General features: G+C 38.1%; 5 protein-coding genes across 12 annotated transcripts in view; 3 read left to right on the top strand and 2 right to left on the bottom strand.

The window, feature by feature from the left end:
• The first annotated feature begins 1 nt into the window (after window position 1).
• Window positions 2–3,600, top strand: LOC135160207 (V-type proton ATPase subunit H). 3 transcript variants are annotated; one of them, XM_064116520.1, is made up of 6 exons: window positions 2–211; window positions 430–511; window positions 577–766; window positions 845–1,063; window positions 1,857–1,943; window positions 2,112–3,600. In XM_064116520.1, the coding sequence occupies exons 1-6, from the start codon at window positions 154–156 to the stop codon at window positions 3,012–3,014; spliced, it is 1,539 nt and encodes a 512-aa protein (XP_063972590.1). In that variant the 5' UTR covers window positions 2–153; the 3' UTR covers window positions 3,015–3,600. The 3 variants fall into 3 exon arrangements, with proteins under 3 accessions (XP_063972590.1, XP_063972589.1, XP_063972591.1); XM_064116519.1 differs by having other exon boundaries at window positions 3–211; window positions 1,842–1,943; XM_064116521.1 differs by lacking the exon at window positions 1,857–1,943 and having other exon boundaries at window positions 4–211.
• Window positions 3,145–11,011, bottom strand: LOC135160185 (DNA-directed RNA polymerase I subunit RPA2). 2 transcript variants are annotated; one of them, XM_064116461.1, is made up of 4 exons: window positions 10,902–11,011; window positions 7,503–7,879; window positions 4,448–6,970; window positions 4,164–4,347 (listed from the first exon to the last, which is right to left on the bottom strand). In XM_064116461.1, exons 2-4 carry the CDS (start codon window positions 7,569–7,571, stop codon window positions 4,309–4,311), a joined length of 2,631 nt encoding a protein of 876 aa, XP_063972531.1. In that variant the 5' UTR covers window positions 7,572–7,879; window positions 10,902–11,011; the 3' UTR covers window positions 4,164–4,308. The 2 variants fall into 2 exon arrangements, with proteins under 2 accessions (XP_063972530.1, XP_063972531.1); XM_064116460.1 differs by lacking the exon at window positions 10,902–11,011 and having other exon boundaries at window positions 3,145–6,970.
• Window positions 10,434–24,609, top strand: LOC135160227 (14 kDa phosphohistidine phosphatase-like). Its single transcript, XM_064116555.1, has 4 exons — window positions 10,434–11,077; window positions 11,296–11,460; window positions 24,143–24,273; window positions 24,429–24,609. The coding sequence occupies exons 1-4, from the start codon at window positions 11,020–11,022 to the stop codon at window positions 24,519–24,521; spliced, it is 447 nt and encodes a 148-aa protein (XP_063972625.1). The 5' UTR covers window positions 10,434–11,019; the 3' UTR covers window positions 24,522–24,609.
• LOC135160210 (phosrestin-2-like) overlaps window positions 12,538–24,613 on the bottom strand; it is a 34,260-nt gene continuing 22,184 nt past the window's right edge. The window contains exons 1-9 of one of the 5 annotated variants that reach the window (XM_064116528.1): window positions 20,875–21,009; window positions 18,480–19,048; window positions 17,109–17,244; window positions 16,878–17,030; window positions 14,206–14,353; window positions 13,512–13,667; window positions 13,259–13,422; window positions 12,872–13,156; window positions 12,538–12,787 (exon numbers count right to left, since the gene is read on the bottom strand). In XM_064116528.1, the coding sequence (XP_063972598.1) occupies window positions 12,545–12,787; window positions 12,872–13,156; window positions 13,259–13,422; window positions 13,512–13,667; window positions 14,206–14,353; window positions 16,878–17,030; window positions 17,109–17,244; window positions 18,480–18,601 (1,407 nt within the window). In that variant the 5' untranslated portion in view covers window positions 18,602–19,048; window positions 20,875–21,009 and the 3' untranslated portion in view covers window positions 12,538–12,544. Of the gene's footprint in view, window positions 12,788–12,871; window positions 13,157–13,258; window positions 13,423–13,511; window positions 13,668–14,205; window positions 14,354–14,967; window positions 15,066–16,877; window positions 17,031–17,108; window positions 17,245–18,479; window positions 19,049–19,887; window positions 20,027–20,874; window positions 21,010–24,613 lie in introns of those variants that run through there. The other 4 variants (XM_064116526.1, XM_064116527.1, XM_064116530.1 and 1 more) reach the window with 4 other exon arrangements.
• On the top strand, window positions 13,662–19,965 carry LOC135160231 (uncharacterized). Its single transcript, XM_064116561.1, has 2 exons — window positions 13,662–16,333; window positions 19,807–19,965. The coding sequence occupies exons 1-2, from the start codon at window positions 16,145–16,147 to the stop codon at window positions 19,963–19,965; spliced, it is 348 nt and encodes a 115-aa protein (XP_063972631.1). The 5' UTR covers window positions 13,662–16,144.

The raw sequence follows: 24,613 nt of genomic DNA, 5'->3' as shown, positions 1-24,613 counted from the left end.
AGCGTGAACCAGACGGTGTCTTGTGATCGAACAGCTGAACTGTGAAAGCAGAGTAATATATTTCACTCACTCCAGTTACCGAAAAAAAATTGATTAAAAATTCTTGTGGCAAGAAAGTCAGTGTGATCCAGTGACAGAAGGAATTTCACAATCATGGCCGATCGCAACAACATAAATCAAATGATTCCGGCACTGCCAGAGGAGAAACATGGTAATTGTTTTTCGACTCTATTTATTTCTTCGCACCTGACACTGCCACTCCCACGACACTCAAAATATTCTTTATTTAACTACAAGAATACACAAGATTTTAGTATCAATACCCCACGACGACATCCAAGTTGAACGTTAATCCCAGCTGGGAATAATACTCATGATGACGATCAACTTCATTTATTTATTTATTTATTAGTTTTACTTTGTTCACAGATATGCTCGCAGCCACTAGCGTTTTGCAGCAGCAAGCATCTGACATTAGAAATCAGAAGATCAATTGGCAATCTTATCGTCAGTAAGTGTTAACAGCTACGCATAAAATTTATCAACGATTTAACTGATTAATTATTTAACCTGCAGATCCCAGATGATCTCTAAGGAGGACTATGACTTTATCGTAGCTTTCGATACAAACGAATCAGCTGTTAGAGAAGCAAAACTCAAGGAGAATCCCAACCAAGCAGCCAAGACTTTTTTGAATCTCTTAGGGCACGTCTCCAAGGATCAAACGATCCAGTACATTCTCACAATGATCGATGATATGCTCCAGGTATTTATCCCGGGCAGTGATGATTTTAAATACCATCATGGCACCTCAAATAAATTATTGTGATATTTTACCGGATAGGAGGATCGTAGTCGAGTAGAAATCTTTCGAGAGCATTCCAACAGGAAGCGAGAGTCTGTCTGGGGGCCATTTCTCAATTTGCTCAATAGACAGGATGGCTTCATCATGAATATGACATCGAGAATCATCGCCAAATTGGCCTGCTGGAGTCACGAGCTCATGGAGAAGACAGATCTCCAGTTTTATCTCACTTGGCTAAAGGATCAGCTTCAATTGAGCGTAAGTTTTTCCTGAAAATTGCATCGACACTTCAAAATTTAGTATTGATTCAACTCATTAATAACAATCTATACTTTTTAAATTTTGATTTAGACCTTGAAATCATTAATTTATTATTTGTTTCAGGGTACTAAGGCTTTTATATTTACTTTTCTTTTGCATATTTTTTATATCTACTGAATTCCATTAGTTCTTTACTAGGATAGATTGCTGGCTTATTCTGCATGCTTTACTCTGCTTTTTAATAATCGAAAACTTTATGCTTACAACCATCAGCTGGGTATTTATCGGGATCAGTTACTCATTAACTTTTTGTAGAACTATTCTCTATCGGTTACTAACAAAATAGTGCTGGAAATATCATCGAGTAACAGTTACTTGTGTCACTCATTTATTGAGTAGAGAACAATGAAAGAGAATCACACCTAGGATGAAAAACAAAGATGCTCAGAAACAAGTTTTGTTTGACCAAAAATGAACTTACAAGTATAATGTTTAATGTTAAAAAAAATATCTATCCCTTGTGTTGTATTTTTCGAAGGGAAATAGGTGCGGCAGAACAGATCATTTTTTTTATAATTAATAAAATCCTTTTGGGAGGGGAATTAACCTGTGATGAAAAAAAAAATTCAAACAAGACTTGTCTGGGTAGTTATGAGTTTTCCTGTCAGTGCACAGCTAGGCCTTGTCGCTTATGTGCAGGGGAGATACGTTTCCAAAGAAACTGTTTTTAAAATTGATCATTCATACGAATGGATATGTCGAATGGGACTTTTAGTTTGAGGCTGTGCAGGAGACAAATATGCATGCCGAGGTGGTGCAAGACTTGACACCCAACGAACCTGGAGAGGCCACTGACCTCCAAGAAATGCCCAGTCTGGTTGGTTCTGTAATAACATCGTAACCTAATTAATCGCGTCCTCAGTTATAAACCTATCAGCTTCTCCAAACTCTTTTGCCTATCGAAAAATCGTAGATAATCGTCAGATATTTTTCTTTCAGCCTGTGAAACTGGAAGAAAATTATTAAAATTACATTTTCATTGCAGAACAATGAGTACATTCAATCTGTCGCACGATGTCTTCAGATGATGTTGCGTATCGACGAATATCGTTTTGCATTCGTCTCAGTAGATGGCATCTCCACGCTTTTGAGCGTTCTGTCTGGACGGGTGAATTTTCAAGTACAATATCAGCTAATTTTCTGCCTATGGGTCCTCACTTTCAATCCCCTTCTCGCTGAGAAAATGAACAAGTTCAATGTAATTCCCATTCTCGCCGATATTCTCAGTGACTCCGTTAAGGAGAAGGTGACTCGCATCATCCTCGCTGTGTTCAGAAACCTCATTGAGAAGGTGGAGGACAATCAGGTCGCCAAAGAGCACTGCATCGCAATGGTCCAGTGCAAAGTGCTGAAGCAGCTGTCAATTTTATCTCAAAGAAAATTCGACGATGAGGATATCACTGGGGATATTGAATTTTTGAATGAAAAATTGCAAGCATCAGTTCAGGATCTGAGTTCATTCGATGAATACTCTACTCAAGTGAAGTCCGGTCGTCTTGAGTGGTCTCCAGTGCACAAATCCAGTAAATTCTGGAGGGAGAATGCCAGTCGTCTCAATGAAAAGAATTACGAACTATTGCGCATTTTGGTCCATCTTCTGGAGACTAGCAAGGACCCCTTGGTCCTGAGTGTTGCTTCATTCGACATCGGAGAGTACGTGAGACACTATCCACGTGGAAAACATGTAATTGAACAGCTTGGTGGTAAGCAGAGGGTCATGCAACTATTGAGCCACGAGGATCCCAATGTCAGATATGAAGCTTTGATTGCCGTTCAAAAACTTATGGTTCATAACTGGGAGTACTTGGGAAAACAACTGGAAAAGGAAACTGGTGTCTCTGGAGCACCAGGCACCAAACCTGGTTCGCAAGTTGCTACTAAAGCATAAAGTTATTCTTGTGAAGTTTTAATTAATATGGTTAAAGGGGAAGTGAGAATTTAAAGTTGTTCATTAATCAGATTATCATTTGCCAATTGATTTGACCATAATTAGATGTCAACATTCCATAACTGGCGTATTTTTAATTTCACGAATTTTATTGACGAAAATTATGAAATTGTTCCCCAGGAGAGTTGTCATGCTACATAATTTTATGTCTTAAAACAAATTGTCAGGTGAATTTCGGAGAAATTTAATATATAACAGCAATCGATTTCTCACATTTTATTGAAATATCGATGATCTTTATGATGAGGAATTTCAAGGATAAATATCGAGAGATATGTCTTGTTTTTGACTCTTTCTTATTCATAATTCTCCTACACAGTGATATAATCTAAATATGTAAATACATTCGCAAGGTATGAATACGACAGCATTAAACATACCCAGATGCGCCAATACTTATTGGAATTTGTGTAAAATGGTGAATTGTGTAATATAAATATATAAAGAGTTGATCTTATGAGTAGAATGAAAAATGAGATAAAACTACATAAAGTATTATGCGTAATAAAAATTATGTTATGTCACATCCCTTGTTTTCAAATTATTTATTTACAAATTAGATAATTTGAGAAAAAAAACTGATCTACATTTGCTCCTCACGTCTCATCAAAAGTCATTTTTATAGTTATATTACACGAGACAAGTTGACTGACCAGATACTTAAAAATATACGGAATATCAATTTCTCCTAGATCTTCATCGCTTCTACAGAGATTGCAGCGTCGTGTAGTTCCAACTGTTGATTTGCTACTTCTCACAACCTCCACCACAGGCCCAGCAAGTGTTCCACACTTACGACAGATAGTCGCTGATGTTTTATCAGAACAATGAAATAGTCGATCTTGTAAGAGATAAGCACATCCATGAGATATGAGTGAGTCTCTCTCCATCTCTCCAAATCTAACACCGCCTCCTCGTCGTCTCCCTTTAATTGGTTGTCTGGTTCTGACGTCAATGGCTCCAGTGCTTCTGACCTGCCATTTATCAGAGACCATGTGGCGAAGTCTTTGATAATGTACGACACCAAAGAATATCTCGCAAGTCATTTCTCGTCCATCAATTCCATTATACATTTTCTCTGTTCCGTAGTAATTGTATCCCCCGAGTTCTAATAATTTTCCAAAATACTCAACAGCTGTATCATTCTCATTAAATCTGAAAGGCGTTGCATCATGAACAAGTCCGTGGACTGCACCTGACTTGCCAGCCATCACTTCAATCATCATAGCAATGGTCATTCTACTGGGAAAACCATGGGGGTTAAAAACGATATCTGGAATTAGACCAGATTCGGTGAATGGGAGGTCCTCGGTGGCCCATTTTTGTGAACAAATACCTTTCTGTCCAGCTCGAGATGCAAATTTATCACCTACCTGTGGATTCCTGGGAAGTCGAAAGGTAATACATGCTTTTCTGGGTAGACGAGCCTGAGTTGTTCCACATAGTCGTATATTATCAACAACGACATCCTCTTTTCCCTTGTACTTCCCAACCACATATTTTCCTTGCTGCCCATCGTAAAAGCAGTAATAAGGATCCCCTGTTTGTAGTTTACAACCGGCATTCGGTAAACCATCTGCATCCAGCTTTTCACATAAATTGGGCTGCTCCGGCTGTCTTGCAAAATAGCTAGTAGTATCAGGTAAATCGATGAATTCAGATTTGTAAATCATTCCGTGGGCGAATCCTCGCTCGTAAGCAGACTTGTTGATAATCATTGCATCCTCCATGTCGTAACCAGTGTAAGAGATGACGGCAACGATGGCATTTGTTCCCATGGCAAAATCATCAAGATTAATATTGTCGTGATGAACAGGCCTGAATAGAGGAGTTGCAGGTGTTTGGAGTCTGTACAATTTTGTTTCTGCTTGAAGGTGCCAGGTGTGACAGGGTGTTCCCATTGTCTGTTTACCCATCTGACACTGGTACATATTTCTCGGACTCTGATTGCAGTCCGGCATGGGGATAAGGCAAGCGAGATTACTCAGGAATGCCGTTTTTCCTAATTCTTGATGTGTTGTCAAGGCATTTTGCTCTTCAGGTACAATACAAATTTCTAGATAGACCTGTTCGAAGGTTCCAATAAGCTCGACTTTATTGACGGCGAGATTTAGCACTGGTCTCATCATTCTCGCTGGTCCAGTAAAGATGAATAGCCCTGGATACTGAGAGGGTACATTACTCTTGGGGACGAGGACAATTTCCATGGTATTTGGCACCTTGTCACCGTCAATCTTTAGTAATCGAAGTTTATCAACAACTTTGGTGATTATATCATCTTCAATGAGACCTATCACATTTCCATCCACCAAAACGGTATAGGAATTGTTATAATTATCTGCAATTGATAGTGGTGTCATTCCTAAGTCTAGTAAAACCGTGGGAATTGCAGATTTCAATGTTTTGTCGGGGTGCTTTGTCACAACACAATTCATTGTCAAGTGATTGAGAAGACCACAGGGGGATCCATCAGGCGTATGGACAGGGCAGATGAAGCCCCAGGCGTCAGGTAATAGTTGTCTAGCCTCCGTTGTTCTCATCTCTTGGAAGAAAGATCCTCTGTGGATGGCCCTAAAATGGCTCATATACCTCATTCTATTAATGTTCTCAGCCACAATAGTCAGACCTGAGTATTGCATCAATCCAAGGCCAGCCTGAGATTTTATATTGCCAGTTGACAAAAAATTCTCCATTGAGCTCTCAATGGTACCAGTATGTTTCATGGCTGTTAACATCTCCTGCGGTGTAATGTGAAAAATATTTCCCACTGTTTTTGCACGTTTCAAGATCGACATTCTCAAAATACTCAGCCAGGTATGGAGTTTCTCCTTAAGGACTTGGAGATATAAATGTCCACCGAGGAGACACTCCTGCATCATGACAGCATCAGCTCCTTCAACAGCGCTATTCTCATTAGCTAGGGAAAATAATTTTTTTGTCATGTAAATTAACAAATTGAATTTGTCCTTGGGGTCGTCTAGGTGTATCACTATACACTTCTGAATGATAAAGTCACAAACCCCAGCATCAGAAGTATCTGGTGGGACTTCTAGCAGTCTCACCCTGAACATTTTCCCAATATAACGTTTACACTGATCATGAGAGTGAAGTTTCTCCTCATGAACAGCTCTCAGCATGTTCAAGATACAACCTTTATAGTATAAATCGTCTTCACAACCTGCAAGTAATGCGTCATAAATGTATTTATCAGATACGTCGACTAGGCATTTGAGCATGAGAATGATGGGAACGTAGTAGAGAATTTTTTTGTGTGTGAACATGAGCTTGGCTGTTCCATCAGTGACGTAGTGGAGGGTATTATTGGTGGCTGTATTATCATCTCGGACACTCCTCAGGAGGAGACCAAGATCACTAAAAAGGGCTCCTCTCCCCTTCCAGCCAGATCTCCTGATGGCTATGGGATAGTTTCGACGTGTCATCAGCAGCATTCTTATGAGTCTCTCATGTCCCTTGATTATAAAGTAACCGCCCCACTCCTGCTCATGCTCGCCTTTGCTCACCAGCTGCGCCGGAGTGAGTTTGTTCAGATGACAACATTGAGATCTGACCATTATCGGAATATCTCCTAATTCTTTGTCGAGGCTCTCTTGTTGTTGACCGTTTATCGACCATCCCAGTTTGATCATCAGTTTACCTTTGTATGTAGCTGCTCTCTGTCTGCATTCTGTGGGAAATATCTTGTGACTCTTGGCACCCACTGTCGTTGTGGGAATTGCCGGCTGGTATATTGACGCATCTTTTATCCAGAGTAATACTTTGTCGTTGTTCGCGAGGAGAATGTGTACCGGAATTATATCTTTTAAAGAATCGCTGAGACCTTGTTGTAACATATAGTTAAAGGAGTCTAGGTGAGGCTCTCCAAGACGTGCCAGCAGCTGAAGGAATAGTAAAAGAGAAAATGAATACTATATATGATGTTTAGATTTTTACGAAAGAGTAAATATATAACTCAATTAACATTCATTGATTATACTCGTCACAATCAGAATAATAATAACGATGAGATTAATATTTCCACATCTTATCGACAATGCAAAATATTGCAAAATATGATGCCTTTTTTATCTATTAGATTAAACCAAAAAATATTTCTTTATTTAGATCTCACTTGATAGGTACTTAAAAGTATGTTGCATGTGTAAGTAGTTTTCTATTCAGATTGTTGTGATAATTTTAATTCTTGCCATAGGTACTATTATTTGTCATTTTTATAATATCGAAAATACATTTGTGGAAAGCTGAACGTGCTATATGGAAAAGGTCAATAGGACCAGTTTGTATGTAGCACGTGTTATTCCATGAGGAAAGTTGCGAGTGGCAATGATCTGATCATAGTTGGAGAAAAGGTTATACAAAGCTTTGTTGACGAATCCAAAAAAATATCTGTGAATCATTCTATCTACTCACGGGGTTCTGGCACTCTGGAGGCTTCCCATAATTTTCGGCGAGGTTGGACAGCACCGGTTCAATTAGCATTTTAAAGTTTTTATGAATGAGGCAAATAAAAGTTCAATTAAAACATTCCACTGTCCACACCAAAGAAAATAGATTACAGTAGAGGCTCAAATCTCTGAGACCCCAAGCTAGTGTTAGTTACAAGGCATCCCGATTGGGATGCGCTACGGTCGATTCTGGCAGCGGGGATGGCCACCAATAGTGCTTTATCTTAACTGGCAACTGGCATGCTCCAAAATATACTTGAATATAATATTGGGATCAATGTCAACGTACAGCACTTACAGATACCCGATAAGCATGAGGGTTCGGACTGTCTTCACATTTAGCTTAAGGCCCGGATGGAGGGAATTTTTTTACAATTGGCGACTTTACGCCCTCCCACTTCGCGGTCAAACCCAGAAGCTTGATCTCACGCGATGCCCTGTCGGTAACTACGGCATTCGCTGAAAATCAGGGCGACATCAAAGAAGGAGTTTTGGAGGGCCCCTAAAAATTTTTTCATTTTTTTTTTCACTTGAAAATTCCATGGGATATGCCGCGGAGGTTGAATGGGGGTTTATAGCCAGACCACGGGGCGGGAGTGGGAGGGGGGATGTACGCAAAACTGCAATGTACTACCCACCCTTATCAACCCTTTCCACAATGATGTAATGCGGTCATAAAATAAAAAATTCGACCCCCATATGCACATATAAATTTCGACCCCATTTTTCCCACCCTCATCCCATAATTTCCAAGCCGACCGACGGGGTGAAAAAAAATGTCTCTACAGGGGTGGGTAAATCGACTCAGGGGGTGATTCTGAGTCGATCTTTACCTATAAATTTTGACACCATTTTTCCATCCTCACTACCCCATTTCCAAGGTGGCCGACGGGGTGATTAAAAAATATTTCTACAGGTGAGTAAGGATAAAAAAATGGGGTGGATTTTTATAGGTACAGATCGACTCAGAATCACCCCCTGAGTCGATTGACCCACCCCTGTGGAGACATTTTTTTTCACCCCGTCGGGCATCTTGATAAAGGGGTAGTGAGGGTGGAAAAATGGGGTCAAAATTTATAGGTACAGATCGACTCAGAAACACCCCCTGAGTCGATTTACCCACCCCTGTGGAGACATTTTTTTTCACCCCGTCGGGCATCTTGGTAAAGGGGTAGTGAGGGTGGAAAAATGAGGTCAAAATGTATAGGTACAGATCGACTCAGAATCACCCCCTGAGTCAATTTACCCACCCCTGTAGAGACATTTTTTTTCACCCCGTCGGGCATCGTGGTAAAGGGGTAGTGAGGGTGGAAAAATGGGGTCAAAACTTATAGGTACAGATCGACTCAGAATCATCCCCTGAGTCGATTTACCCATCCCTGTAGAGACATTTTTTTTCACCCCGTCGGTCGGCTTGGAAATTATGTGATGAGGGTGGGCAAATTGGGTAGAAATTTAAATGTGTATATGGGGGTCGAATTTTTTATTTTATGACCGCATGACATCATTTTAGAAAGGGTTGGTAAGGGTGGGAAAAGTACATTGCAGTTTTGCGTACATCCCCCCCGCCCCCGCACTCCCGACCCGTGGTCTGAAATTTTGGCAACATATTCTTGGATAGTTTAGGAAGTGATTTACGCAAAAAAAAAAAATCGATTTTTTGAAGCCTCTAAAGCAGGCTCCCCCCTTAAGCTGGTTATGGCATATAATTTCATTTCGAATATGAAGATCTCTCAATCATTTATATTTTTATTACAAAATAGACATTGTTAATTTGATCAATTGACAGAAATTTCAACAAAATTTGAATCGTAAAAATAGTTTAATTCTAAATTGATTTTTGATGTTTCGTAAATGTCGGAAGAAAGCCCCTTAGGTACTACCTGGACGACACCCGAAGCACCACCGGCGGTCATTCCTACTACCTGACACGGAACCGTCATTGAGGGTATTTAGCTTCGACCCAATTTTTATAACCCTTAACTGCCAGTAGGTCAGACATTTTACTTGAACTTAAAACGCTTCGCGCAACCACTACAATTTGTTTAAATTTTTTTTTGAAAATTTTCTTGGGTAGTCTATTAATGGAAGAATCATTTTCCGGGATAGGCTCTCAAACATTAGGGCATCCGAAAAAATGGGCCATCCTAATATACACATATAAATTTCGACCCCATTTTTCCCACCCTCATCCCATAATTTCCAAGCCGACCGACGGGGTGAAAAAAAAGTCTCTACAGGTGTGGGTAAATCGACTCAGGGGGTGATTCTGAGTCGATCCGTACCTATAAATTTTGACCCCATTTTTCCACCCTCACTACCCCTTTACCAAGATGCCCGACGGGGTGAAAAAAAATGTCTCCACAGGGGTGGGTAAATCGACTCAGGGGGTGATTCTGAGTCGATCGGTACCTATAAAAATCCACCCCATTTTTTTATCCTCACTCACCTGTAGAAATATTTTTTAATCACCCCGTCGGCCACCTTGGAAATGGGGTAGTGAGGATGGAAAACTGGGGTCAAAATTTATAGGTACAGATCGACTCAGAATCACCCCCTGAGTCAATTTACCCACCCCTGCGGAGACATTTCTCCAGGACCCGCACACGGTGCAACCCCCCACCCCCTCTCATTACAATAATAGCATAATTATTTCAATATTATTATTAGTACTATTATTTACAATTATTATTATTATTATTGTTATCACTACATTATTAAATTTATGGGGCGTGGGAGTGAGACGGACTAACGGCTGGTACCCGTGGGGCCCCATCGTAATACGTCCCTGATCCACCGCACTCAATAATCCTCAAAACTCATGAATCCTCCGTCATGAATTTTTGTATCGTCGATGGCGCCATCCCACGGATTCGAGCGGTATTTCTAAAAAATATGGCTACAGCTGATCGCTTCAATCCCGGCTTTCCGAATTTACGCTGACTGTAGTGGTCAAATTGGTCCAGGAATAATTTTAAAAAATAGTGCATTATATCCCATGAATCGGAAATTAGGTGTGAAAAGTGTCCAGTGTCTGAAATAATTATAATGAGTGTTTTTTCAAGTGACAGTTAGCCACGCCATATTGACCGGGTGCCACGGTGTGCTAATTTGGACAGGGGGCGAGAATGGTGTTTTTTTTGTGTGATTTTCCAATGACAAAAAAAAATACTTCCATTCATTTTCCTCCTTCCAGACCTAATTTCCGATCCATCGGAAACAAACGTTCAATTTTTGTGACCAAAATTGGATTTTTTCGTCCAATAACCCGGTCGTAATTTCGGAAACTGGAAATGGTCAATTTGGATCAGTTTCCTAGGGAATTTCATAGGGACTTGTCTGGAAAAAATCCCTCCAACCGGGCCTTAAAATAAATAATTAAAAAATCAATATAAGTGCTGTCCTCTGCGTGTCATAGGCGGAACCCTTAAACCCATTGTACTTAGCTCCATCTGGAGAATGATGAGGAGACTATCGATAGTATGGCTTTTCGTGTTGTTAGAATCATAACATCAATCAGCCGGCAGTTTGTACGGGCAGGTATTTTTAACTTATTGTTGTTTTCATTCATGGGATTTTTTAAAAATTTCGTTTTAATGATATCACGAGGACATGTAAAAGACAATTTAACCTACGAAAGATAGTGTTCATTTTTCGTGTTCTCTTGGCAATTCATGGAATTTATGTAGGAGGTTATAACTGTATTTTGGATATTTTCATTGAATTGATGAATCTGATGATCGGTTACTTTCTTCCAGAAAATTTTCGCAGTTTATCGAGAATGCCTGAGACGCTAAATCAGATACCCGACGTTGACATTGACCCAAACGGTGTATTCAAGTATATTTTGGTGCATATTCACGATGATAATAACAAACAGAGTAAGCCAATTGTCCGGGGCTATGCTAGATGCCAGTGGCACGGTATGTATATATCATTCAATGCTTTACACCAACCTGACTACTCAAATCTCTACATTTGCTCTTAAAAGGAGTTTGGAGACTCAAAGAGAGGTTCGTCAGACCAAGTTTCGGGGTATAATCGGTTGATTTCAGTGGTGTAACAACATTTATCATTTTTCTTTAATTGATGATATTTACAACATTGTATACACACAAATTTATTCGGTGGATTGAGAGAGGTGTGGAAAAAACGTATTTTAAAAAATTTTCTATTCGATACTCGTGACTCATATATGAATTGATGGCTTCAGGGAGTCATTGTATATTTCATAGGAAAAATGCTATTCCATTTTCGTACATGACGCGTGAATAGTTGCTTTTCTTTTTTGTACATGGGTGTAATTGAATGGGTTCTTTTTATTTTTGACATTTTTATGTTATCACTCTCCGATTTTTTTCACCTTTCCGATCCGAAATATTCGGTATAAGATTTGAGGTTTCATATTGCTACTATGTAATTTATCAAATGCTGATGTTGGTTCCATCATCGCATGATAAGGATAGAACAAGTCTTTTGAGTCTTTTGCTCTAACAATTTGAAAATTTGATTTCAAACGATTCTAAAACTTCCACTGGAAAGCAAAAAAATGAATAACTTATTAAAATTTATCACAAAATGGTAAATTACAATTTTACCTCTCTGCGACCCAACAAATGTTAGATAAATTTGTACAGAAATTGAATCATGTCTTATCGTAGAATGGACAGTATTAGAAAAGCTTTTGGCGGAAGATAGTGTTACAATTTTTTATTACAATGAGACATTTTATTTTCCCGAATTAACGCAATTGACGCAAACGAGGAATATATATTCCCTTCTCTCAATTTAAAAGTCTTTGATATGGAAATAAAAACCTTGAACTGATGGAAAGATAGGCTTCCTTCCATCAGTTCAAATACACTACGAGGCTCTACAAAAGCAGCAACATGCTCTTTGTAAGCTGAAACCTGATTGGCAGCTCGTGTTATCTGGATTCTTGAGACTTATTATTTGATCTCTACATCTCTCCTCGTGTATTTGTTCACGGTACAAGTCACCCTGTTCTCAGCTCTCTTTCGATTCTATGTTTTTTATTAATTCCAAGTCGGGAGTTGAATCACATTTTTTAATTTCCTCCATTTTGTTGCCTTCTTCATCGTCTCTATTTTCTTGCCTCGACGTTTGGACTGGAATATCCCTCACAGCTGTGGCAAAGCCCATTAAGTCAGCCTCGGGATCCTTATGTATCAATGTGAACGGTAATTTAACCGAGATTTTTTCGCACATCAGGGAAGTCAGGAGTTTCACCTAAATAATAATTAAAATGGTGGTGGAACAGGTGGAAGATTTTTATACTGTACATAGGTACATTTTTAATTTTGCCAAGCATACCTGCACGTAATAGGACACGTTGATGGCATAATAAGGGCTTCTGTCCTTTTCACTGAGTTCTGAGGATATCACAGTGGAGGCTAGGCTTGAGCCAGCTCTCGTATAATTTTCCTCCAATGCAATCCAGTGTTTTGGGGAGCCTTCTGTGGGCTGCATATTGTAAGTTTTTGTGAGCGTTGATCCAGATACTAGAGGACAATTGGCCTGATCCACCACAGAGGCCACGGTATTCTTGAAAATTCCATTGTTAAACATACAAACTTCCACGTGCTGCAGTGCAAGTACCTTTAGTAATACCATAAGGATGTACATACAATTAAATACAATGAAATACAATATAACAAATATCTCAATACTGGGTAATAATGGAATACTTGATTAGTTTACCTCAATTCTTCTGACAGACCTGTGACTATCATTAGCGATGTAAACATGGACAGATATTGAATCTCCATGGGCATAAATGGCGCGATCCAATCGCGCCTCAAGTCTGATTGAGCCTTCAGTCAACAGCAGACGGCGTTTCACAGCTGCTGTGGGAACTGCTGGCTCTGAAAATTCAAAAAATTGTCTATATTACTATTAAAAATTATTTTTTCATTTTTTTATGATGGCATGTTATAAGGAATGAGTTCCTCACCCTCTAATGTACGTGATGTGAGAGCCAATTGCGTCATACGTGTAGTACTTTCGCAGAGTTTACTAATGGGCCGAGGGGTTGGAAGACCTCGCTGTATCACATTTATACCCATACGTACAGTGCTACTGTCGTCATGTCTCTGATCTGCACGTTCGGCTGAACAATAAAGTCTCATCATTACTTTTTCTTACGACAATCGTTGCATTCCAGTTTTCCCATTGCCAGACAACTTTTCCTCACGTCATTGCATGAGATCAATAAAATCTTTCCTTCGAAATATGAAACTACTTTTTCGCTTGGGGCATGCCAATGTATAGAGATAAATCTTCTATGTATCGTGCATCATTCCACCACCTGTGTCTATACTCCTTCGGCTTATCATGCTAAAGAGAATGTATATGTGCGTTTATTTATTCAGTGCTTTCAAAATCGAGTCAGTTGGAAATTCATGAACGAAATGCTCGGTAAATGATTGTGCATTCATCCGAAATTCATTTTCCTCCTTGTTTACTCTGTTCTCTTTTCTCGTTTTTTTTTCGCAACGAAATTGCTTTATGCATCGATCTACTCCTAGCGGACGTAAAAATGGGCCAAAATATTTTTGGAGATAATACGATGAAGCGGTGTAAATGTATCAACGGTCAATGGGATTATTTTATGGACAAGAGAATAAAGTAGTAGTTAATCAACTGACCAACCCAGGCTTTGAATTCGTAGCTTGTACCGAGAGGTGCTCCGTTGTATTTTTGAGGTGGACGTAGACGAATTGATGGCGGTGCAACTGCTGGTACTTCCACCGAAAATGGATAAGCATTGGGCCCTCGACTTCTGATGAGTGCTTCCTGAAAAATACAATGATACGACGAAAGGCTGTGAATGAGTTTATCTCTACTTTTTTTTTATCACTCTCAATGCTGGAACTTTCATATAAAATTCCCTGTAGGTATTCTATCGGGTTTTGCCCTCCAGTGTTTTGCTACCATTGTCACAAACTCAACAGCTATCTCTCAAAAGTCCATCTGAGAATCAACATGGTTTTTTTCTCAGGGACAGGAGTAAATATCTGTGGTGGGAGAGTGTTGTTGTTGGGGAAAAGGGGGAGGCAGATATTGCACTATCCGAGTTTATTAACATTATTAGTGATAGTTTAGAAGGTTTGAGAGCTGTAAACATTTCTGATTGAAAAAAATACATCTTATTCTTGAGTAGTATCACGGGAAGAATTTTCTTTTACATTTGAACATTATTATTGAATACTCATCTTATTAATCATAAAATATGTTAGACATTTAGGGAGTCAATTCACTGATTCAAAAGTTTGATTATAAATAACAGCCACAATAAAGTTCTATACGCAGTGAGAATTTAAAGCAGCAGATATTGATCCCCCGGATGGTAAAATATATCTGCACAATGGCTCTTTAAATATGAAACAAGGAATAAAAAATTTTCTTACCACCCGGTTCTTGCACTAAGTAGAGTGCTGAATAAATACATTTACGTGACGAGTAACGAAGAGTAAGGGTCATTGCGTCAAGGAATCTGAAGAGTTCACTGAAAACAAGTGAAGGAAGAATTTAAACCATCGTTAAGAAGATATAATAGAGTGAAATTTCTTCTGTCCCTTCTACATTTATGAGATGAATGGTGATTTTATCAATAAAATATATTTAGGATTTGTGAGCATTGTGAATCCTCGCCCAGATAAATACCGATCAATCCTTCTTGGCAGTAATATCCAATTATAAAAAATATTCTTCCTTATTTTGTGTAATATCTTATAGCCTGATAAATCGAATGCATAATCCAATTATCGAATGAATTTTTCGATTTTAGTAATAGAGTATCATTTGGTCATTGTTTATAGTATTACCTCCATTTCGGTTCAATCACGTCATTTGATTTTCCGCCATTTCCTTCGCGAGTTAATCGAAAAGTTTTCAGAGGGGACGAGAGAATACATCTCCATTTGATTGTAGTATAGCATAACCACTGGTTTTGTGGAGCTATTAATGAAATTACAAGAAGAGTCTAGGTGGTTTTTTTTCTTCATCTCTCTACGAGTGAAGAATAATCCAGGAAGTAGAATTGTTTCATATTTCAAGTGGATAGTACCGTTGGGAATCTTTAGTAATAATTTTCAAGGTAAGGTGGCACAGTAGAGCTGGGAATTTATCAAAACTTTGCAGTTTAAACGTGGGCCTGTGGGCTCTCAAACTTGGGAACACCGAGTATTTCTCGCTTGTGCATATTTCGTGAGTTTTGTAGTTTTGCATGAATTGCAGAGGCTAAAGGAGTTCAAGGATACTCGCGGAAGGAGAGGGTGAGAATATGGGCTTCAATGAAGGCTGAAAAGGACTGTTTATACGTTATATCGGAGGTGGATTATATTGTATAAAACTCGAATGGATACATAAAGTAGGGTAGAGTTTGTGAGATAGCTTTGTAAGCAGTAAATTCATGAGACGGCTTTAGCCAGCCAACTGTCCTCGGGGTGAAAATTTTCGCGCATCGACGCGATGAATTTTCAAAATAATATTTGAATGATAAAATTGAAATGACCCTGACTCAAAGCGGTTATCCTTGATTGTGTTATCTATCCAATAGCCTGATGGCTGTTTAATCGTGTTTTAATGCTACTGATTTCATTGCCAGCTGTATTAGCCTCTTATTCAACTTCTTTGAACTGGAAATTGGACACTTGTGGATCTCACAGTATGCAAGCGAGTAAAATTGGTAGTGCAGCAGTCGGGCCTGGGTCACGTTCGAGGCCAAGGTCAGGTCTCGGTCTTCTGACGTCAGCGGTTTTCATTTGTCGACAGGTGGGAGAGGAGTAAAAAAAATTTAATATGTTGATTTCGACTAATAGTTCATGTAGTAAATGCTCAATGATTTATTTTCAAGTAAATTTTTCGCCCCAGTAAGAAAATCAACTGAAAAAGTTGTCAGATTGTCATAATGAATTACTCGACATCCATATCAAATTAATTAAGAATCGGACTTGAGTTTAAAAAGCTCCAAAGATAAAAATCCACTTTGCGAAAGAATGTCATAATTTATTTTTCGAGATGTGAATAGCTGGAAAGAGCACGACTATGAATATTATTAGTGTTGTTCACCTGAGTATTTAACCACAGATGTTTTCTCTGAACCGGAATCGCAGGGACCACTGTCGAATGATTCCTATTCCTTCTAATCGGAATGTGGGTAGCGGGGAGGGGGGGGGGCGGGTGGAATGTGCAGCCAGTGCATTTAATAACGCTTCCGCCAGGATTACCAAAGATACAGATACAGCTCCATGGTTAATTGCTCATGCAATATCCCGCGTGTAACATTAATATCAAGTATTTGTGACTATAACAGTACCTGAACTGGTGTCATAGCTTGAGGCTGATCATCGTGGGAATAGGGTGGATACAGTTGAGTAAAGCAAAATGGTATTTCGTTGCAAAATTTAACCCCCATTACCTCCTCTTCCTCTCGACTCAGCCGAGCAGTCAAAGTTATTTGTGCGTATACCTGTAAAGAGGAATATTCAATGGTCAATAAATTCTCCCCGGTCGTTGCAATTGCCAAATGGGGGAAAATATAACTTGCCCTCTTGTCACGAACATAATCAGGCTCAACGACTATCACACCCAGTAGTTTATCGATTTTACCTCCAGTGACGACTAAATCCCGATTGATGATGTAGAGACGGAGCTTGTTGTTTGGAAGATATCTCTTGAAGACTCTGGACAAATGATAAGAAAGGAAATAAGAAAAAAAAGGTCAAATGGCTAGGTGACCACTTGAGGTCGTACCGTTGGAAGCTTCTATTACTAAGATATACATCCCCTTCAGTACACAGTATATGTATATACCCTATACTCGAAACAATGCAATATTTATTCGCTGGGAAATGTGAATCCAATAAATGTCTCAAGGTTGTTTCAGACAGAGTCATCCCCATCCCCGTTGAATACAATAAGAACTAGGTCTGGAAAAATTTCCCCGAGGATTCGAATTCAATGGATTCATCGTTATTTCTAGCGTTGAGGGAAGTAATTGCTTGTGTTCGGAAATATAAATATTGAATGGGCAAATGATGGTCCCAGAGGTTCGTCTCATGAGCTCTAGAAAGAGTCATTCCGTTTAAATTTTCGGTAGGCGAGAAAATGATTTAATGCTGATTTATATCTCTCACATGTCCGTATGGATGACCCAGCCCTACTTTACGCTTTGGATTTTACCCATCTCCTTTGGCTTCTATTAATTAATTAAGTCGGGTTGATCAACCGACAGTGTCTGTATGCTATATTCGGGGGTCGATCTATGTAATACGCCAAGGGGCTAAAAGCACATGTCTGTAATAGCGAATATATTGATGGAGACATTGGCCACAACCCTTTTGTCACAATTTCCCCGGATAATCCTAGACGTACATTGGATATTTATTTGAAATTGAACAAGTGGACTATATTTACCTATGGATGACAGCAGATGGCAAATAATACTAGTATATATGGTGATTTGAGTCTCTCCTTCGAATTTACCTTGATCGATGCTCGGAAGAGTGTTATTAATTGGGAAATTTCGGACAAAAAAGAAGTTTCATTTATGAGACGAATCGATCAGCGGGATTAGGTAAACTGATACCAAGAGGCTGTCATACAGCTGATGGCTCTCAGTGAATGTTGTTCAGAATTCGGTTTATCCATCATCTCTATTTATGCTGATCTACAATACACTCGTTTCATAATACTCAACGGATTCCCCTCTAAATTTCGCCTTTGCTCCTCGTATGGATATTATCAATCTCTCGTTTATTGTGCTTGTACTGAGAGAAGAGCCATTGGGAGGATTGAGGAAATTGATTCCAAAATTTTTCATTTCTTTTATCTCATACATAGGGTAAAAATCACAATATTAGTGTAGGGTATTGTGTGTCGTGGATTTATCAATCCAACTCAATAAAGATTAGGTTACCTGTCTGTGTGCGTGGTTCGCTGCGATTGGTCCATCTGCTCTCGACATACATCTCGTTCGTCACATACGCTATCCTCTTTGATGCATGTTATATCAGCATCTCCTTTATCATGGGTGCCCATTGTAACGAATGCTCTCACTCGTTCCACATTTAATACCGATTTAAAAAATTGATTTCTCTCGTTTATCGCTCTCGTGACTTTCTGCTCAGATTGTCAGATAGTCAGGAATCCTGCTGGGCTTTTGAATATTATTGTTGCTATGTTGTATACATTCAGGCTATCCGAGCTTATCCATTGTCACACGTCAAACTCTTTCATTTCCATTGAATTTCTCGGGCATTCCGGACTTGACACACAGATGAATTCAATGTAAGCCTTTTATTCCGGCCCAATGTGATTGATTTCTCAGGCAGACAACAGCGAATAGGATGAATGGAGAGGAAGAAGTTCTATCGTAACGCCGGATATATGAAAACTTCAACCCTGAGGTTTTTTCCTCCGGAGGTATTGAATTGAAAGCCCTCTAGCAAATTGCACGAGCGTACAGGGATCAAGAGTTCGGTCCAACTAAAAAACAATATGAGTCGATCAAAAGACGTATGGCGTTTCTCAATTATTATACACTATTTCCAATTGGGCATTATGTTCCACTGTTAAATTTCGAGCCTTTTGTATGATTCTGCGCTTGGCGCAAAAAATATTTGAGGATTTTTCAATCGGAGTTCATATTTCATTCGTGATTAAATTGTGATATTGGGCGACTACAAATTACAATAGGAGGGAGCGAACATTTGAGGAAATACTCTATTTAAGTGAATGAGGAAATGTGGCAAATGGAGAGGAAGATCAGATCAAGATAATCAGATTTATGTTCTTGAAAACAGGTGGGGAGAAAGGCGTGGTGAAACTCATTCGGCGATTGACCACTGCGTTCCTTGTTTTTTACCTAGCGTGAGGTTTGAAGAAAAATGGCCCTGAAATAAATTTTAGTTATGTCGCACTTTAGTTGGGAAAACAAAGCCAGAACAGGCATAGGCTTTTCATCTCATGTCTCTACAAGCTTCATGAATGAATTCACTAATAAACGATCCCTGTGCAAATAAACTAATATTGGAATGAAATTCGAGCTCCTTTATATGTATAATACATAGATTATGAGAAAGGAAAAATAATTTGGCAGTTGAGTTTTATGATGAGAAAGTCGGAAATAGGAGTAGATCTCAAAGGACATAAAATAATTTTATGCTTTTATATATTTTACACCTTTTATACTGTTTAATATGTGATGCAGGTAAACACTCAAACTTAATATTATGTTAATACAGGGATGTACTGCTAGAGCCACCGTCGGAGTCACAATCCCACTAAAATACACATTCTCGATATCCCCGGAGATGATACACTACCTTTTGAATATTCCGTCGCAATTTGGTGACTCTGTTGCATTGGGTTTTATAAAAGGTCTGGAGCAATTCGTATGTTGAAATTGGACCGATTAGTAAGACCGCAGACAGAAAAGGACTATCAGGGTAATGGGATATACAAAATTTCAAGTCTGCTGAAGAATAAAGAGTTTCGATTATGAGTCGTTAGTGGATGGGTTGATTGATGGGCTTAATCGTAGTATAAAATTGTGGGGGGATGATTACTCAATTAAGTAATTCAATAGCATGTTTTTTTGCTATGTATAATTTGTTTGGAAAGTGTCAGAGCACTTTAGTGTCTCGTGTGACGAAGAAATGTGACCTTAAAGTGTTCACCCCGTGGTATACTAACTTAACACTTTCACAGGCAGAACACCAGTGCAAAGTATTCTAGCAAATTTATTCATTTTTCATGGGCCATCGTCCACGCTTCCAACGACTACTGCCATTTGGCTTTACCTACGTACCACTTGTCTTCACCTTCAACAATTCTCGCCCGAAAATTTTTATTCGTGTCTTGTACGGATCATTCTGTTTCACAGGATACTATTCAACCTCCTTCCATTTATATTTGCTTGGCAATTTTCATTGTCATATATAATCTTTAAACTTTTCTCATTCATTATCGAGGGATTATACCGCTGCGATATGGGGTTGAGATGGGCTTATTACGACGAATATTGAGTAGTGTTATGACATCAAAATCCCGGATGCATTGAATCATTAGCGATACGATGAATTGTAATGGTAAGGGTTAAATGCCATTATCAATTTGCTATTGATAACTATTCATTATCTCGATAATTCAATAGTTAAAAACATTTTAAAATGATTATAAAGAATGAAACCAGACTAGGGTCCCTTTTTAAACGAAAAAAAAAAACATTGTTTTTATATTTCCTCCAAAAATGTCCAGAAAATTTGTTGATGTTTCAAAAGTCGACTATATGGTTACATACTACTACTTACTCTATCTCACGTTTTTTTCCAGAAATTAGACAAAACTTAATTGAATAACACACACGCGATTAAATAAATTATCCATCATTTGCCGTGTCGAAAACTCAAAAATGGCATCATAGTTTATTTATCATTGGATCATTGTTTTTTTTTTGCTCTCCGAGATATACATTTGAGGCACTAGTGATTTTACTCAGAGGCGGAACGATGAGGGAATTGGCACAGTGGAATAGCAAAAATAAACTTGCCGTCAGTTAAAACTTGAGCATTTTAAGAATTTATGCTCTGTTATATAACATCAACATTACACTGAAATAATGTTATTTTGCTGTCAATTGACGTTCAAGAATTCCATTCCTACATTTTGGGTTCTTTATCCTTATGTGAACTATTGTTAAAATGTTCGCGTTGACCAAATACGATGAATTGTCGATGCTTTTTCATAGAGTTTTATTTGATTTTCTTATGGATATGTAATCCAACAATTGCTAGAACTTAATTTGCGGTGGTGGTGAGCACCAAGGGACATGGGTAAACGTGATGTCAGACCGATGCGATACTCGAGACGGCTTGCCGACTACTGGTGAGAGGAAAGCTCACGCAGGCGTTTGTATGTGGCTCGCGCGTGCCCACATTACGTACATGTAATATTTTTCCGAAATTTTTCCCCCTCTTGTTTTCCTTCGTTAAACCCCGGTTTATCTTATCCGGTTGATCGGGTTCCCTTTTATCTTTTCATTGTCATCTTGCTTAAGGACAATGCTGAAGGAAGTATACTTTGTTGCCAGAAACTTGGACGAGTTGACAACTTGACTTTTATTTTTCAAATTAATTTTTTTTTCATAAGAAAAATTGAACATAAAAAAACAGGTTGACACCATGTCCATGGTATTTTTATCATTGATTGTATGATAAGTGGAAAATTTCATAGAGATAGCGACAGTAGTGAGGAAAAAGTAATAACTTTATATCATTCCCTTCTAAAATTGGAGTGACACGACATGGTTCGAGTTCGAGGTCACTAAAAGGGTCATATTTATATTGAAAGTAGCTCGATAATCAATTACACTGAAATTTTTATCCTCTTGCGTTCGTCTATCGGATGTAGAAATGAAAAAATACGCATCTACATTTTGCGATGAGAAGTGGAAAGTTTCATTCCTACCGTAATAATGGAATTTTTTATACAGATATTCCTCTATGTATTTTGGAGGCGGAGGCTCCTCTTCGCTTTTCGTGTCTTAAGCTAATCCATCTTTTTTCTCTGTAACAATTAAATTATATTTAAATAGAAAAAAATCGAATTGAGCATGAAATATGAATCGACGGTGAATTATTACAAGAGTTTATTGTGAAAATACCCCTAGTATGTTCTCCCACGCATTATTTATTTTCGACTAGAAATAACTCATAACGGTTCGGTGCATCGAATCCCTGATAAATATTTACGTTTCAAAAATTTTACTTTTGAATTTTATTTTACCCCACGACTTTATATTTTGATCCAATGCAAGCCGATTTTAAGAGTCCAAGCAATTGGGAATACTCGATGTTTAGATTAGATTATTTATAAAAATATAAGAAAACATTGTCACATCACCATCAATAATTTTATATAAATCATTGAAATGACAATTGATGTACAGTGATGAAGCAGAAACAATATTTTTTAGCATGTTTCAATTATATTGTATCTCAAGCTTGTTAGTAATATTTTTCGCTGGCCAAGTACAGAATATAATTAATGGTAAGAAGATTGAACAGGATTTAATTTTGCTTTCATTTTTTTTTGACATCCTCTCTCATTTTGTTGAAAAAAAATTTCCAATAAATTCATAACGTCCGTAACAGAATTTTCGCTCATATTGTATGCGGGGATTTAACGAAAGAGAATGAGGGTGGGTAAGAATTGACTGGATGAGGGCAGTAATTTCCCATCGTAGGGTATATCCCCCGAGTCCATGGTCTTTATGCTCACCTCGTTACCAACTAAAAGTAACCTTCTATCCTCCAGCGGCGGGAGCGGCTCCACCACGAAAATTATTCGCGTGGATTCAGATTACTATGCGCCTTTACTATGCACGGCATTTCCCCATTTTCCCACGCTTTAAAATTATGCCCAGTGGAGTCTGAATGACATATGAGCATGGACTTTTCATCTATAGTAGTAGGTGACTTTATTTTTCCAATTGCTAATAATTATTTGAATAAATGAAATTTTAGTTATAGTCGAGTAACAGGACTGAATCCCATCTACATTTGAAATGAAGTGATTCAACTCACTCAATTAATGGCATAAATTTGAATTTTGAGGCCTTATAAGCCAGATTTTAATGGATCGATATAAAATAAAAATAGCAAAGTTTAAATTTCAACAATTTTATAAGACATCCACTGGCAAGGAAGAAACATTAAAAGGGGGCGATGTTTAGCACTTACTTTACTTGCCAGTGCTTTTACTACCCACTGTGTACAGTTCAATCGATTTCTGGTAATTTCTGATGGTCTTTGCTTCCGGCTATTTACTCCTCCGTCTCTACCATTTTCATTAAGTCGATGAAAACGTCTTTGATGGAACAAAAACCATAACAAAGTTGATACAATGGTAAGTAGCAATAGTGGGTGTAATGCGATCAATACAGACATATTGTGAAATGTGATTAATATTAATGAGGATAATCAAGACATTTGTATTTACAAACCAATGAATTTGATAATTAAATTCTAATCAATAGCCAGTGATTCTGTTCTCCGCTGCCCGAATGGAAATCACTATAGAAAATTAAATCGAGCTAATAGCCAAATCCACCGATGTATACACAGAGTTTCAGTATAAATTGGGAGATAATGGAAAATTTTCAAGGATTCCGCGAAAAATTATTTACATATTAAAACAAAATTTATAATCTGATTTTCCATAATTCAATTCAAATGGAATTTATCTTCTCGGAAAGCTGTTATATCACAGACGCATGTATAAAATTAAATTTTGATTTTATTTTCTCAATAAACACATTTGCAGCGGTTAAAACCATAAATATGAGAACATGGGAATATACTAATTATCCCTTGAGTTCTCTAATTAAACCATTTTGGAACATGGTACATCAAGAAAAATATTCCTTTTCATTCTACTGGATAAGTTGATTCGACTCTGTAAAATAACACAACTGGTGAATTCGGTTTATTTACTAACTGTGCGTTATTCCTCGATTATAATTTTCACACTAATGAATTTCAAATTAATAAATAGAGAATGTATTTTTCACTATTTCAGCTGACATTTACGATGAAATTGGAAATGAATTGAAAAAGTATGGAGCTGGATTGGATACCGAGTGTGTTGGAGGTGGACGAATAAATCACAGTGCCGAAGAAAAGACGATTAAAGTTTATGGATATTCTCAGGTATTGAAAAAAAAAAATAGCAGGCAATTGTATCTTTGATATAGTTGTAGTCCCCGTCCATTATTTCAAATTTTATGAAATATAAAACCATTAATTTACCCTTGTTGAAAATCAAATTGCCACGGTTTTTGAAAAAAAGTTTAATAATGTTACAGGGATTTGGGAAAGCCGATCATCAAGTTTCTGTTGGGCTATTGAATAAGAAGTATCCGGATTATGACATTACATGCTCCGATGAGGGATATTAAAATCAATATCGTCGAATATAAAAGGATAATTACTGTATCTTTATCATGATTCTCGAATAAAAGTGAATTATTTTCACGCTCGATAAAACCGC

Source organism: Diachasmimorpha longicaudata, chromosome 3 (genome assembly GCF_034640455.1).
Source record: "Diachasmimorpha longicaudata isolate KC_UGA_2023 chromosome 3, iyDiaLong2, whole genome shotgun sequence".
In the NCBI taxonomy this organism is placed as follows: Eukaryota; Metazoa; Arthropoda; class Insecta; order Hymenoptera; family Braconidae; genus Diachasmimorpha; species Diachasmimorpha longicaudata.
This window is presented reverse-complemented; position numbering and strand designations above follow the sequence as displayed.

Coding starts and splice junctions, on each gene's coding strand:
- LOC135160207 (XM_064116519.1), top strand. CDS start 154: ATGGCCGATCGCAACAACATAAATCAAATGATTCCGGCACTGCCAGAG. Junction 512..576: donor AATTGGCAATCTTATCGTCA/GTAAGTGTTAAC, acceptor TTTAACCTGCAG/ATCCCAGATGATCTCTAAGG. Junction 767..844: donor TGATCGATGATATGCTCCAG/GTATTTATCCCG, acceptor TTTACCGGATAG/GAGGATCGTAGTCGAGTAGA.
- LOC135160185 (XM_064116460.1), bottom strand. CDS start 7,571: ATGCTAATTGAACCGGTGCTGTCCAACCTCGCCGAAAATTATGGGAAG. Junction 6,971..7,502: donor CTCCAGAGTGCCAGAACCCC/GTGAGTAGATAG, acceptor CTATTCCTTCAG/CTGCTGGCACGTCTTGGAGA.
- LOC135160227 (XM_064116555.1), top strand. CDS start 11,020: ATGGCTTTTCGTGTTGTTAGAATCATAACATCAATCAGCCGGCAGTTT. Junction 11,461..24,142: donor TGCTAGATGCCAGTGGCACG/GTATGTATATAT, acceptor TCACTATTTCAG/CTGACATTTACGATGAAATT. Junction 24,274..24,428: donor AAGTTTATGGATATTCTCAG/GTATTGAAAAAA, acceptor ATAATGTTACAG/GGATTTGGGAAAGCCGATCA.
- LOC135160231 (XM_064116561.1), top strand. CDS start 16,145: ATGCTACTGATTTCATTGCCAGCTGTATTAGCCTCTTATTCAACTTCT. Junction 16,334..19,806: donor CGGTTTTCATTTGTCGACAG/GTGGGAGAGGAG, acceptor ATGTTAATACAG/GGATGTACTGCTAGAGCCAC.